General features: G+C 38.0%; 1 protein-coding gene across 2 annotated transcripts in view; it reads right to left on the bottom strand.

Annotated features, from left to right (window-relative positions):
- LOC121425561 (condensin complex subunit 2-like) overlaps positions 1–16449 on the bottom strand; it is a 49868-nt gene that overhangs the window by 22135 nt on the left and 11284 nt on the right. For both annotated transcript variants that reach the window (XM_041621645.1, XM_041621646.1), the window contains 9 exons: positions 14338–14452; positions 13697–13758; positions 11438–11509; positions 9508–9703; positions 5526–5614; positions 3323–3564; positions 2645–2781; positions 1809–1918; positions 1181–1306 (listed from right to left, as the gene is read on the bottom strand). In XM_041621645.1, the coding sequence (XP_041477579.1) occupies positions 1181–1306; positions 1809–1918; positions 2645–2781; positions 3323–3564; positions 5526–5614; positions 9508–9703; positions 11438–11509; positions 13697–13758; positions 14338–14452 (1149 nt within the window). The remainder of the gene's footprint in view (positions 1–1180; positions 1307–1808; positions 1919–2644; positions 2782–3322; positions 3565–5525; positions 5615–9507; positions 9704–11437; positions 11510–13696; positions 13759–14337; positions 14453–16449) is intronic.

The following is a 16449-nucleotide window of genomic DNA, read 5'->3' as shown; positions in this document are numbered from 1 at the left end:
GATTGATCCAATCAATCGTACCTCTCTGGAAATCCATCAGTGTCATAATTTTTTCTACAGGAAATTTGCACAATGTCCTTTGTAACCAAAGAGAAACACAGTGAACTTTCAAGAGCACAATGAATTCACAAATATGCATCATAGTTCGAAAATATTTGAACAAACATGCATAATAGATATTGACGTTGCTGGCTGTCCATAGTTGTGATTGATCGGATCAATTGCAACTCTTTATAAGACAGGGCCCAGGTCTTCTTACCAGGGCCACGGTTTATATTAGAGGGACAGGATGAGTGTAATTTTGTATATGAGAAGACTCCTGAAGGTTATTCAAGAGTGTATGGGAAGCCAATGAAGGAAATCAAAGAACAGTGTTTTATTTCATTTTTAAAAAAACACCAAAAGTAGCAGGATTCAGTAAAATTTTTTTTCCTTCTTTTTTTGCCAAATTAGCCAAGAAGTGATTCCATGAAATGTGCACATCAGAATCATATGAAAGGTTGTAATTAGAACTGAAAGGCTTTACAGGAAGTTTGATTATCAAATTCAAATCAATCAGTGTTTCATTTATTCATCTAAATTCAAACCAATATATCCCTATCACACATATGTTATAAATGAAGTTCAAACTAAAGATTTTATTATCAAGGTACGCAAAGAGAAATACCACCACATTATGACAAAAAACTGGGGATACATTTTAATTTCACAGTCTGGAACGGGGGGGGGGGGGCACATACTTTTTCTTTATGAAGCATATAAGAAAGGTTTGATTTTTCAATCATACCTCATGGAATTAATAAAAAGACTGGTGGCAAGTGAACAAAATATTCAAGGACTTGATTTTAAAAAGCACGAGGAGCAGTAAATGGAGCATTATAACCAAGTGGAATAGTCGTGTGACTTTGAAACAGAGGGTCGTGGATTCGAATCTCAGCCATGGCGTAATTTCCTTCAGCAAGAAACTCAACCACATTGTGCTGCACTCAACCAGGTGAGGTGAATGGGTACCCGGTAGGAAGAAATTCCTTGAATGCTTGAGCGCCTAAGCAGCTCAGCTAAAGCCGGGGTAATAATAATAGCAGGGCCCGCTGGTAGAACAGTTTTCAAAACTGAAGTGGCTACTCTAGGTAAATATACCTAGGGTTATCATTATTATTATAAATGAAGGTTTTCTCACCATGAAGTTTGGCCTGAGGAACATCTTCAGGAGACTCGTTGGTTTGTAATCGTCATCTTGATCAGGAAGAGTGAGCTCACTCTTATTATATTTATTCAGAGTAGCCTGAGAGAGTGTGGTGGAAGCCTGAATCAAAAGAATTACACATCACAAACAAGCACTAAAGATTAAAAAGAATTTTTTAAATATTACCAACTGTTGGGTGATCTTAAAGCAGGGTTCCAAGCTTTTCAAGAAAACAAAGTTCCCTGATTTTTGCCTCATTTGAGGCATTTTTCTCTGATTTTAGGTATTATTTCATCAAATTCCTTGATTTTCCCTGACTATAAAAAAAAGTGAAATAATTTTCCCTGATGGGCTGGATACCCTGTAAAGACAGAAATATGTTACTCATTGATCTCCAAAGTTAAAAGATCCACCCTCTATTAAATCATATCATTGAGATATCAGTTACTTGAAAAAAAATTAGATGATTCTTTTTTTCAAATTTGACAAGCAAAACCTCAAGTCCTACATCATAATCAGTGCATGATGACTGTTGAGTGACTTCGGTAGAAGACACCTGCGAGAATAAATCATTAATCCACAAAACTGAACTTTCTGCACGGAACAATGGAGCAAGACTTACCTTGCTTTCGCCAAAGAATTTATCAAAGTCAATATCTTCATCGTAATTCAATCTGAATACAGGCTTCTTCGAGGCTGCCTTCTTGGTGCCTTCCTCGGATGTAGCAGGATCTAAAAATAAAATGAGGCAAATCATAAAACAAATCTCTTCTCGCAAACAAGATGCAAGGTCATTACAAATAATGGCCTGTATTCTGAGGTCAGATTTCATAATTCCAGTCTAAAATGTGGTTTAACTATGGATAGCCAATTGAGACATAAATCTCTGACAGTAGAGGTTCATACAAATAGTATCAGCTCATTTGACCCTCAAAGTAAAATTACTTTTATTTACCACGTACATTTAAAAATTCCAATGCTGGTGCACTTTTGTTACTGTGCGCCAAATTGACGCCTGTTGCCGTGGTTATCCACGCTATTTTATTCATGAGTCCACTAATTTAAATTAATGAGTCCACTCTTCAAACAGTAGACTCATGAATAAAACAGCGCACCATTTGGCGTACATCAGCATTGGACATTTTATTTTAATATACATGGTAAATAAGCATAATTCATACAGAAAATCTGCATAATAATAATAATATAGGTATATTTACCCAGGGAAGCCACTTCAGTTTCGAAAACTTTTCTCCCAGTGGGCCCTGCTATTATTATTACCCCGGCTTTAGCTGGGCTGCCTAGGCGCTCAAAGCAATCAAGGAATTTCTTCCTTTCTGCATAAACCATGGGTTCACCCGATGCTTTTCAGAACCACCTTTGTGAATTCGGGCCAATATGTTCCATGTGGATGGCCGTTATAGAAAGGTTTGACAAGATCAGAAATCAACGAGTTACCTTTAGATTTAGGTTTGAGTTTCCAGTGCTGCGGACCTGCCCACGTATTGAGGACATCCAGGTTGAAGTATGAATACTCGGAGGGTTCCAGTGAAAGCTGTAAGCAGAGTTTCCCTCCAGTGTTGACTGATACAGAACTGAACAAAGAGAAGTTATCATTAAAATGCTTTCCATTACAATAATCATTTATTATCAATTGTGTGACACATCATCGAGAATGGTCCTTGATTAAAATCATAAAAAATACTTCCTTTTCTTGCTGAAAAAGTACTTGCATCCTATAGATGGAGAATTACTGCACCAATAAAGTTTGATAATCAAATTAAACAGTGGCAACAGAGTCCGAAGTCAAGCACCGTATCAATTCAAAGCCTCTCAATGGTTCGTCTGCTCATCTGTGTTGGTGGTATTCAGTGCGATTCTTTTTCAGCTTAGACGTCATGGTTTCATAGAATTAGATTTATGTACATGAATCAGATATAGATCTACCATGACATAGAGGTGCTGCAATGATGTTCCTTTATCTTTGAACCATTGCAGACTAAATGATTCCGCTATAACACATGTTTTCCATATAGACTCCAGTCTGCAGACACATGGCTCAGTCTCATTCAGATTAATCACTGCATAGAGCAGGAGATTGACCATTGTTACAAGCGCAAAGTGAGGAATCCTTACCTTGACGCTGAACGACCTATCATGATGGTGGCATCGGAATTATCCGAGTGAAACATCGAGGGCTGGTCTAACCGCTCCCCTCCGTCATCATCATCATCACTAAAGCCCCCTCCTTCAAAATGGTCTGCTCCCATACCCATGTGATCTGCGGGCTCTTCTTCCAGAGGTTCGGGGATTGCGTGGACGTCGAAGGCTTGTTTGCTGTCTGCGGCCATCTTGCTGATCATGGAAGTGACACCCTCCTGTGATAAACGAAAGGAAAAACAATGAGATGAAATAAATTAGTAGTAGTCTCTTACTTAACCCTATCTAGGCCGGGGTATTTTGGGAGTTCATAATGCCGGGGGGGGCCTCCTAGGCCGTCGACCGCGCCGAAAATTGGCACGCGGTTTGCCTGGGACATAATCTACAAGATTGTATAGCAATTTATTTCATGCGAATTGCTATTAAGTGATTATGCTAATTTATGCGTAATTAGTATGCGAAATCATACTTTTACCTCTAACTCCCTGAATAAAGCTCCAAATGTACTAATTTTTGGTATACAAACTCTTTGTGGTGTTTTTAGCAAGTGTAGATGAAAAAATTGCGATATCAAATCATTTTCTTATGTATTATATTGTTTTTTGCAATTTCTTATGTATTTCTTTGTTTTTTGACCTTTTGTTTTTCATTGTTTTTTCAATGAAATTTGTTGGGGACTCTTCTGTGATCATAAAAAGCATAAAATAAATACATTTAGACCAACAAAACTAAAAATGATCATACATTTATGAATTTTGGTTTAAAACACAATTTGCATTGACTTTGTACACGAAATCACGTTTTTGAGCAATTTTTGGTCCGACATGCACTTATATAATGTTGCGTAATTTTGGAACCACATACCCGGGTGACGCAAAGTTGGTCTCAAAAGTTGCGCAAGACTTGAAAGTAAAAAGTCAGCGAGCGCCGCGGTCAAAAAATTTCGCACGGCGAAATTATCGCGCGATTCGTTGAGGGGGGGGCCTCCGAGGCCCCCCCCGGCCTAGATAGGGTTAATGGCACATTTTATCAGAAGTCTAGGTCATGGTCTTGAATGCTGTATTGAGTGACCTCTACTTGGACTTGGTTATTTTGGCGCCCTCTGTATTTTGGGAGCATTTTTTATGTAAATGTGCCTCATTTGTCCTAAAATACTCATATTGTATGTCTTCTGTCCATCCCCGGGAGCGGCTCCCCTCCTTCATTCATCATCATCATAATCACTAAACCCGACTCCTTCAAAATGGTCTGCTATAGGGATCGGGCTTTCCAGAAAAGTGCACCAGCACAATGGAATTCTCTCCCACCGACCTTACAAAATATTACCCAGCTTGAGCAACTCGCAGAATAATTATAAACCTACCTCTTTCAGAATGTTTAACTAAGTTAGGCTTAATCTATGTTTTAATATTTGTTGATGTTTATAATGTATACATGTATCTAATGTTTAATTTTCAAGTATACAATCCAAACCATTTTTTCTGCTTTCCTCGTGCAGAGAGACCTGTAGGTGTAATGCGTCTATTAAGAATGGTACTATTATAATTTTATAATTCTGTTACATATATGTCAGATATAGTAAACCTTGGCCCCCTAAACACAAAGCTTTGTAGTTGATTTTTGGGATGGTTTTTCTGATCAATCATACACAATAACCAATGTAACTGCAGAAATGAGTGCTACAATCAATAGCTACTGGGGCCTGGGGCCCGTCAAAAGAGTTGTGATTGATTTGATCAATCACAACTATGGAAAGCAAGCAAAGTCAACTTCTTAACTATATGTGTGTTCAAATATTTTGTAGATATGATGCATATGGGCAATTCCATAAATTATGTAAGTCGGACCCCCTATATGTGGGACCTTCATGAAATTTCTGTCTCTGATTTTTGTTCTTTTGACAGTCTGTAATGCTCTCAAACAACCGTGACTTGGTTAGTTTATGAAGTGAAGTTCAACTTGAGAAAAATGGGGTCGGACGTACAAAAAGGTTGATTATTTTATGGAATTGCCCATATTCATACATTCATCTTTCTCTTGGAGATTCAGTGTGATTCTCTTTGTTTACTATGGAGCTTGTGCAAATTTCCTGTAGAAAAAAAATTATGGTATGGGTGGATTTCCATACAGTTGAGATTAGACAGGCCCTGAACTTGGGAACTTGAAGCTTCATTCTTACCTCTCCATCTGCATTCCAGTTTGTGAACTTGAAATCAGCAAACTCCGGACAAATCTGCAGGCTCTCTAAACTCACTCCATTGTAGATTTCTACAGCAAATAAACAAAGTGTAAAGGAAACATGCAATTGAAATGGTGGCCCCTGAAAGACTGTTTTCCTTATACTTCACAGAAAATATGGAAAAAGAATGATCGAGAGTAAAGAGTGAAAACATCAAATTTTACCTCAGAAAGATCCATGGGGCATGTATCTCCAAGGTGCTATGTCAATCTGAAATTTTACATCTACCAATACTAGGTGATGCTCATAAATTATTTTTTGAAAGGTTTTATGTTCTTTCACCCTCAAGATAAATTCAAAGTGGCATGGAATTTATCAAGAAGGTTATAAAATGACATCTGCAAAAGAAGGAGTAAAACCTCATGTGAAAATGGATGTTTAAATAATGTGCAAATATTTTCATGCACAAATATCAAATACAAAGTACCGTAAGTAACGGTGTATTAACCGCACCCGTGTATTAACCGCACCCCCAACTTTGGACTAAAAAAAAAAAAAAATCTTCTCACATTTACATACATATTTGAGGTACGAAGAAACAAAATCTAAGTTTTTAAGATTTCAAAGTATCCAAAGAGATTAGCGGTATGCAGAAATATGCTGTTCTTGATCAATTCATCTACAAATGTTAGAAAGAAAAAATGGTCCCGACAATATTGGCAACTTACACACTCGCTCACCTCACAGTCACAGTGTACACACAGCACTGCCATTACATTGCAAACTACGATACAGTACCAGTCATGCCAGTACATCTTATCAAATTATGATCTGTGTCTTTCCCAGCGTAGGAGGAAGAAACATTCACATTTCTTGCATCACAATCTCACAATCACTTTCAGAAATTTGATGTCTTAGCATGAATTCTGGATACGGGATCATAGGAAGGTTCAAGAAACAAAGATATTGGCATTTTTTCCAGTTGTTTTTTACGGCTTCGTGCCGTCTCTCTCGTGCGTGGTTTACATGGTATCTTATGAAAAGCAAACAGGAAGGAAAAAACAAGCTGGCGCGAAACGGGACTTTGAATAGTGCCAGCTTAAGTCGCAATATAACCACATTACAACGCAATCTCTAAGCTCACTCAACTCTCGCTCAGCGGTGACAAAATATTACCGAGTATGCTTGGCGTCTCTTTTAAATTAGCCAGGGAACTTCACTACTTTGAATCGAGAATAAAGTCAAAATTAGTGTCATGAAGGTGGGTGCATTTGTTATGGACAACATTTAATTAATATTGCAATAATCGCTTCCCATTACCCGCGGCTCATACCCCTCTAAACGACATTGCCTGGGCGGCTACGCCCGGCCACTCGATGTGTTGTGAACTGGCAGACATCGTACATGTACGGGAGGTGTTACGGCGGGCTGGCTCAGACCCGTCACCGTGTATAAACCGCACCCCCGACTTTTGCTTCTACCCCGCCGAGAAAAAGGTGCGGTTAATACACCGTTACTTACGGTAATCATTTCGGACATTTTTTTTTTATGCAGGCTCGTAATTTATGCTGTAGGGAATGTGCACTCAAACTTTTGATGTAATCGCGTGAACAGTCACCAAGATCAGAAGGGAGCGATCATGCCTTCCAATACTAAACACTTCATGATGAAAATTTTGCGTTTAAGAGCAGTATACCCCAAGTTTCCCTTATCATCAAATCTCTTCTCAAAACCCTATTGCCCTCAAGCATGAAATTTAAGTATAGAAACACCTGTTTCTTGACCTCGGTCCAAAGATAATACACCCCAGCATCAACGGTCACAGCAGGGGGCCACACACGATGGATTGCATTCTGTTGAGTGCATGGAGTTCCATGTATACACGCGTTGATAGAAACTTTTTTCTTCCTTTCTTTCTTTCTCTCTCTCTTCCTTCCTTCCTTCCTTTCTTTCGTTAAGACTGTATCGTTGCGCGAGTGAACGGCATGCATCCCATATTTTCTTGCTGTACGGACAGAAACTAGATGGGATGCATCGCGGTCCTTGCATGCTAAGCATACCGTAATTTTTATTCCGCATACTTTCCTTATTTCGAGGTCGATTTTCTTCGTTCGAAATTGAAAATGGACTAGTATTGGATGTCTGAATGTAATATACCTTTGAAAACGTGATTAATATCGAATACAATAATTTCATTCCGAAGATCCTTCTACAGGCAGACAAGTCTTACGTAATAGCACAGCTGTTGTTTATCATTTCGTCCTTGGCCCAACGCTCGTTTAGCTGGCCCGTGGTGGTGAAATCGAGACAAGGGGATTACCTGGCCAAGATGGGTTTATCGGGGTTGGAAAAGTTGTTTGAGATTTGCAAACGCAAAACAGGGTATGCGACCGCAGTTTGCAGTCCGAAGTGAGGTCGAGAATCAAACAGGAAATTTTCGTAATGTCAAAAATAGCCAATATAATCTAGTCTTTTTAGCAATAAAGGTAAAGAAGTAGTTGCAGCAAACAATTATTTCATGAAAAAGTCTTTTAAATCAAGGTTAATTGTCACCATAGTATCATATATCTTGATCTGGTACAGTTATGCAAACTTGTGAAATCATAAAATCTTGGCTCAAAACCCATATTCTGATGATGACTAACACAATCAAGTGGAATGCCTCTGGCCGTCTCACCTGCATCACGCGGTTCAATATAGCTGCAGTGCTCACTTTGAATACTACTCTAACTCGCACAAGATGTTCAGTGATACATGGTTACTCTTATTTCCCTTTTTTATGAACTAGACCAATAAACTTACAGAGATATGATGGTTATTCAACAAAAAACCCCAACATGGCCAAAGTTCATTGACCTTACATGACCTTTGACCTTGATCATGTGACCTGAAACTCGAACAGGATGTTCAGTGATACTTGATTACTCTTATGTACAAGTTTCATGAATCAGATCCATAAACTTTCAAAGTTATGATGGTAATTCAACAGATACACCCAATTCGGCCAAAGTTCATTGACCTTTGACCTTGGTCATGTGACCTGAAACACGCACAGGATGTTCAGTGATACTTGATTACTCTAATGTCCAAGTTTAATGAACTAGACCAACAAACTTTCAAAGTTATGATGGTAATTCAACAGATACCCCTGATTCGGCCAAAGTTCATTGACCCAAAATGACCTTTTACCTTAATCATGAGACCTGAAACTTGCACAGAATTTTCAGTGATGCTTGATTATTATTATGTCCAAGTTTCATGAATCAGATCCATAAACTTTCAAAGTTATGATGGGAATTCAACAGATATCCCCAATTCGGCCAAAGTTCATTGACCCTAAATGACCTTTGACCTTGGTCATGTGACATGAAACTCATGCAGGATGTTCAGTGATACTTGATTAACCTTATGTCCAAGTTTCATGAACTAGGTCCATATATTTTCTAAGTTATGATGACATTTCAAAAACTTAACCTCAGGTTAAGATTTCGATGTTGATTCCTCCAACATGGTCTAAGTTCATTGACCCTAAATGACCTTTGACCTTGGCCATGTGACATGAAACTCTAATAGGATGTTCAGTAATACTTGATTAACATTATGGCCAAGTTTTATTAACTAGGTCCATATACTTTCTAAGTTATGACATCATTTCAAAAACTTAACCTCAGGTTAAGATTTGATGTTGACGCCGCCGCCGCCGGAAAAGCGGCGCCTATAGTCTCACTTTGCTTCGCAGGTGAGACAAAAAGCATATGTGGGACTGTTTATTAATATTTCTTGGAAAATACCAGACATTTGATGGAATTCTGTGCTTATTGTGCTAATGTCTCAGAAATGACGCATGTTCTTCCAGAGATATTTGGCACATATTTTTTTTATTCATACATACAAACACTTAAGTAATATTTTAATTGGACTCTGTTCGAACTCATTTTGAGGTTGTTGCTACCACTGGTGTTTATCTTTAATCTTGCATTACCTGTTATTTCACTCATGTCAACCATGGTCTGTATGCCTTTCTCTGATTTTGATGGTTCCTCCTCGTTATTGATGATCGTATTAGAATCGAGGAGCAGCTCACAGCCGTCGTCTCGGCATTGGAGGTGGTTGAGGAGGAGACCGAAGGACCCGCCCTCGTCGAAAGCTGCCGAGGTTCGCTGGAAAAGTGGGTCGGGCTGTAAGCATGGGAAAAGCACAAGAGTACGAGAAAGACATGTTGGGTATCAAATTAGCTGTTAAATTTTTGTAATATAATTAATCAAAATTAAATGAACAGAAAATTTTAACAACTTATCACAACAAGTGGAATGCCTCTGGCCGTCTCACCTGCATCACGCAGTTCAATATAGCAGCAGTGCTGACTATGAATACTACTCTAACTCGCACAAGATGTTCAGTGATACATGGTTACTCTTATGTCCAAGTTTAATGAACTAGACCACTTTTTATGAACTAGACCAATAAACTTACAGAGATATGATGGTTATTCAACAAAAAACCCCAACATGGCCAAAGTTCATTGACCTTACATGACCTTTGACCTTGATCATGTGACCTGAAACTCACACAGGATGTTCAGTGATACTTGATTACTCTTATGTACAAGTTTCATGAATCAGATCCATAAACATTCAAAGTTATGATGGTAATTCAACAGATACACCCAATTCGGCCAAAGTTCATTGACCTTTGACCTTGGTCATGTGACCTGAAATGAGCACAGGATGTTCAGTGATACTTGATTACTCTAATGTCCAAGTTCAATGAACTAGACCAATAAACTTTCAAAGTTATGATGGTAATTCAACAGATACCCCTGATTTGGCCAAAGTTCATTGACCCTAAATGACCTTTGACCTTAATCATGAGACCTGAAACTTGCACAAAATGTTCAGTGATGCTTGATTACTATTATGTCCAAGTTTCATTAATCAGATCCATAAACTTTCAAAGTTATGATGGGAATTCAACAGATATCCCCAATTCAGCCAAAGTTCATTGACCCTAAATGACCTTTGACCTTGGTCATGTGACGTGAAACTCATGCAGGATGTTTAGTGATACTTGATTAACCTTATGTCCAGGTTTCATGAACTAGGTCCATATATTTTCTAAGTTATGATGACATTTCAAAAACTTAACCTCAGGTTAAGATTTCGATGTTGATTCCTCCAACATGGTCTAAGTTCATCGACCCTAAATGACCTTTGACCTTGGTCATGTGACATGAAACTCTAAAAGGATGTTCAGTAATACTTGATTAACCTTATGGCCAAGTTTCATGAACTAGGTCCATATACTTTCTAAGTTATGACATCATTTCAAAAACTTAACCTCAGGTTAAGATTTGATGTTGACGCCGCCGCCGTCGCCGTCGGAAAAGCGGCGCCTATAGTCTCACTTTGCTTCGCAGGTGAGACAATAAAAACAAACTCCAAAAGTAATAACAATGCTACTGCTCCGACAGTTACTATGGTAACAGTGACTCTCATCCAATCATTATCAAGGAAAATGGTCAGACCTGACAACTTGTCAGATGAAAATGTTGATGAAAGGCTTTCCTGGATAAGGATTTTTTTTTATTTTACAGGCGATTTTTGTTTGCCACATAGGCGCAATTGCTGAATTTGGGGAGCTATTTATTTCATTCTAAAGGCTCTTCTTATTGCTCAATGAGCAATCATGCTGTAAAAGCATGTCTCATTTTGCTACTGGTGATGTAGGATATTGATTTTATAAATGTTCTTGAATATTGTTTGTACATAGCAGATCTTGGGGTAACTTTCAAAAGATGGTTGCCCAAAAGCATCCACCTTCCAAATTTTTCAAAGGCCATTTTGACTGCCGTGAGGGTGGAATTGCCTGTTGCCAGTGTGTATTTCCTATGCTGAGGTCAACGATGCACATACCTCAAATCCAAGGTCCAGTTTAGTCACATTGATGTTCTTCAGGTTGGTCTCCACTGTGTTAGAATGACGGGCCTAAAAGAATAAAGTAGGTTGATCATCATTCAGTTTCATTCAAATAAAAACTACCAACGTAAACAACAAATCAAGTTGAAATTAAGCGTAAGTCGAATCGATTTTAGAATCGGTGTTCGATCGATGTCATCGAACACCGGTGCAGATTTTGCAAAATCGGTGCATCGAAAAAAAAGAAAATACGTCGGCCGGCCGCCGGCCGATCCGTTTGGTTTACACAATCAATCATCAAAATATCAGTAATGTCCAACTTTACTACTACTTACTTGATTTCTATTGCCCCCCAAATGAAACCGATTGAGTAATTATGATGCTATTCACCATTAATTTGAAGTTTATTTCGATCATAGTTCGAGTCTTACTCGTCTGCTCGTGCCGAGATAATTCATGCACGATGAATTCATGAATGGAAGTCATGGCCATCAATCGTGCATGCGCAGTACTGTTCTTTAATCAAACCAGAAAATGGCCGGAAATTGACGCGATCAACGTAAAATAAATCTTGCTTTCATGAACAATATTAATATCATGACCATAGAACATTATTTAATCGTAATATTTAACAATAATTTGCATATGATAATCATTAATATGAATTTAGAGCTTGATGTGAACGTTTGTATTTCGTTTCAATTTTCAATGGCGGACATCTCATGACGATCGACTTGACATCGAGCTAGTGCACTTGCCTAAAAAAAATAATCATCACATCAGGATTGATTCTCGAACATTGTCTACATGCAAAAACTCTGTTCAAGTTCGTAATATCACCATATAATAACATTTTACATGACAAAACAGAGAAAATTGCGTTTGATTTTTTTCCATCAATTTGAAGCTAGTTTGTGCCCAACTTTGGGCTCTGATTTCACGAATGGGAAAATATGTCATACGTCATCGAACACGCATGCGCATTGTGCTTATTTTCTCGGAGCTTGGATGGAGGAGACGTCCAGAGATGGAATAACAATAGAAATAATCAGGCCAGTATTAATTCTTCCATATGAACATAACATACTTTGCTGACATCGTCAATATTCTTAGTATGACCATAAAATCTTGTTAAATCGTAATAATTTAGATGAATTTAGGGCTCGATTCGAAACATTCGTATTTATTTTGATCGCATGCTCAATTGCGTCTAAAAAACTGGATTGTCATTATCAGGATTAATTCTCGAACATCGTCATAACTCATATTCCACAATCTTTCCTCACAATCGTTATATCAGCATTGAATAGCAATTCAAATGACCATCCAGAGAAAATTACGTATTTATTCCCATAAATTTATTTGGAGCTCATTTTGGATCCAACTACACAATCTCAGGCAAGTTACGCGCTCTCCGTTGATTGCACTTGTTTGCTGGCGCTGACGTCAAGCACGCCTGTCGTTTCGGGAGAGTGAGTGTACGGAGCTAGCTAGCTAGCTGCAAACGGGGCTGGTGAATGGACTGCGAATGCTAGTTGACCGAAAATCATTCGGATCAACTCAGCGTGATTCATGTCTTTATTATTGTTTCATATTAAACTTATATGTTTTCATCTGCAAATATCATTGTTGAAGATATTTTGGGAAGAATTCTGCTTTGGTCCCCGGCCTTTTTTTTTGTGTTTTGTGATCATGGAAAATACAAACGAACTTTGCTGTCATCTGCTTGTGCAACGCTCACCCGGCCAATGCCAGCGCATATACCGTCAGTGCGTAGTGCATATGCAAAGCGCATCGCATCGACGCAAAAACAAGACTAAATTTTCCCTGCCTTCAATATTCGATGCACTGATGTTTGATCGAATTAGAGCTGTCGAACACCGGTTTTCAAAATAATCGATATGACTCAGGCTTAGTTGAAATCCTGAATTTCCCGACACCCTGGGGTTTTGGTGTGTGCCAATATGGATATTACGTGTAAATTGTAAAACATGACACTCATTTTAGTAAATAGGATTCAACACCACCTTCCAACAACACCTAAAATCCCCATAGTCAATAAGCAATTGATAATAATTATATTCATTTGGGCTCTTAGCCAATCACTGTCATAAGATCTACCTTTAAAACAACTGTAAGAAATTACATTATAACATTAATAATATACTTTCTATGAGAAGTCTCCAAACCTATTCCTTATTTTTGGTTTGCGAGAAATCCCCATTGTCCCAATGGACGCAAGTCAGTACTACTCACTCTTTTCTTCTTTTTCCCGTCATTAGCATCCGGTCCTTCTCCTTCTGCGTCTCCTTCTGATTCTATCATATTAGAAAGACAGAAAAAAAGGAAAATAGGGTCAAGACACTAATACCAAAATAACAGCAGATCGAATAAAAAAAAAAGGTTTGTTTCCTGTAACCCGAATGACCCTACTATCACCAGCTTACTTCAATTTCCAACCATTCTTAATTTTCAGACAATATCTACAATTTAATTTTTTTTTTTCACAACTGGCAAATGGTGCAATAAAACATTGTCCATATTGTTAGAAGACACGTGTGTCCCAAAAATATTAAATCTTCGTATAAAAATAGATCTACAAGCCCTTTCATATCATTCCTATAAAAATAGAACAAATGAATTGACCAACCCTATTGTAGGGTTTGTGTAGATGATTGTCAATATGACAATAAGGAGCATCAGATTTCACAATGAAGCTCATGACACAGAATTCTCTCTCTTGACCCTGGGCTTCCCTCCCTGTCCATCAGCAGTTAAAATCAGAAGATTCCTATCATGGAGGAGAAAGACAAAGCTCCCTAATATCAACACCACAAGAGCACATCACTGTCAATGATACAAGCGCTGAACAACTAGTCGTTATTATTATTTCTTACGTTTGTTCTGCCTGTCATGTCCGAGTCCTCCCAGCATCTTGTATGTCTCAGCGTGAATAGCATCCACTCTGCCTGCATAGATCTTAGCGCTGGCATCGAGGGTGCAACTCGCAACCTAATAACAGAAAACAGTTAGGAAACATCATTTTAATATCAAGCAAAGAACTATATTTTCCCATGTTTAAAAATAAGTTGTATTTATTTTGTAGATAATTGAATGATATTCATAGTTGTTTCTTTTGTTAATCCAGACCCATTGTTCTTTTCTCAAAATCTATTTCTGAGCGACAGATCAGATTTTGATATCAGATCAGTCTGAGAGCCTTCTTCATGTTCATGAACGTACTTATACTCACTATGACTCCCACAATGCAGCAGGCAAAACACACTCTATCAATCCAAAGATAATCTTGTATTCTCTTCAGACCTTTGTAAGTGTGAGCAGAAATGGCCCATCATGGTCAATTGCTAGGGACACTGACAAGCATCCTTACTATAATTTGGCTAATCTTGTGTGTCCTTCCGTTTGTTTGAAGCAGCTTTTCTCTGTGGTTTTCCACTCAATCGAGCTGGAATTTTTTCTAAACATGGTTAAATTGTTCACAGATTGTCATGAGGGGGGTTGTTCGTGGTATTTTGGTCGCATTATTTAAAGTTTTTTTACAATTCGTAACTTTTTGGCATTCCTTTTCGCCGCCCTGAGTATAGCTTCGAAATTCCCAGTCCCTTTTACCTCTCTCGGGTCAGCGAAATACAAAGCACGGTATACGGTACGTACTTACACTCATGCGCTGGCTGCATGTGTGTAGCGCTGCTGAAACGTAAACATACCGTAATCGGCCGATGTCCTCAGTGGTTACCGTACAAATTGTGAGCAGTTGTCACACAGAACTGACTGACTTGGCTTTTTGAAAACAAGTGTTGACTGGGGGATTGCTGGGGGGTGAGGGTCTACATCTAATGTTTCTGCCCAGTTTCATTAACACATCCTTTGTATTTAATCCTATATTTTAACAGATTGGGCTACCTGCTACTCAACGCTCCAAAATCAAACTGTGCCAGTGCTCTGTTGTACACAGTTGAACAGTGCATGGTTAGTATTTTGACGTAAAATGTAATATTTATATTGAATGATTGATGCCGCAGTAAATCTAAATTCCAACATATGATGAAGTTGTTTGGTTGAGTCAGATAATCAACTCAGTGCTAAGTTCCAAAACCCAAAATTAAAATTGTCTTAAATAGATTTGCTATTAACCCTTTTATTTAAATAAAGGCAAATTTGATCAGATTTTCTTCTGCAAATTGGCAACACTGGCATTTTTTTGCTACACATATTTTGTTTGACATGTATTCTACAAAACTCTGTTGTACATATGTAGATGTTTATTAAAAATGTAGATATGAATAATTCAGTGTAAAAATGGTTTATCGCTTCAACAGCCAATACCGTGTATAACAGACATACGGGACCTTATGCATTATGCCATCTCAAATATTATGATCTTTTCATCTGTATACTGTTGTAGCATATCTTGCCTTTAATTAACATATTTTTCTGAAAAAAGACATAATCTAACATACACGTATCAATATTGTTATTTATTTGAATGAAATTATAATCAGTGAAGATGCCCATATAACTTTTAAAAGACACAATAATTCCATACTACATTTACAGTGTACTTTCTAAGATTTTTATCAATTATTTCAATGCATAATTATTTGATACACCAGTAAAAAAAAGATATCTAAAACCTCTAAAAAAAAATTAAAATGCCCATGTAAGCCATACAAATCTTATCTTTTTATCACAATTAACATCTAAAACCTTTTCTCTCTCTCTCTATCTCGCTCTTTTGTATTCTTTAATTTCTCTATCTCTCTCTTCATCTCTCTCTCTGATTTTCCCACTGTCTCACTCATTTTCCCCACTATCTCTCTCTCTCATTCATTTTCCCCTCTGTCTCTCTGTCATTCATTTTCCCCTCTGTCTCTCATTTTTCCCATTCTCTGTCTCTCATTTTCCTCACTGTCTGTCTGACTCATTTTTCCCACCACTGTTTCTGTCTCACTCATTTTATCACCCCCCCCCCCCTTTCTCTCACTCTC

The sequence above is a fragment of the Lytechinus variegatus genome, chromosome 12 (assembly GCF_018143015.1).
Source record: "Lytechinus variegatus isolate NC3 chromosome 12, Lvar_3.0, whole genome shotgun sequence".
Taxonomy (NCBI): Eukaryota; Metazoa; Echinodermata; class Echinoidea; order Temnopleuroida; family Toxopneustidae; genus Lytechinus; species Lytechinus variegatus.
This window is presented reverse-complemented; position numbering and strand designations above follow the sequence as displayed.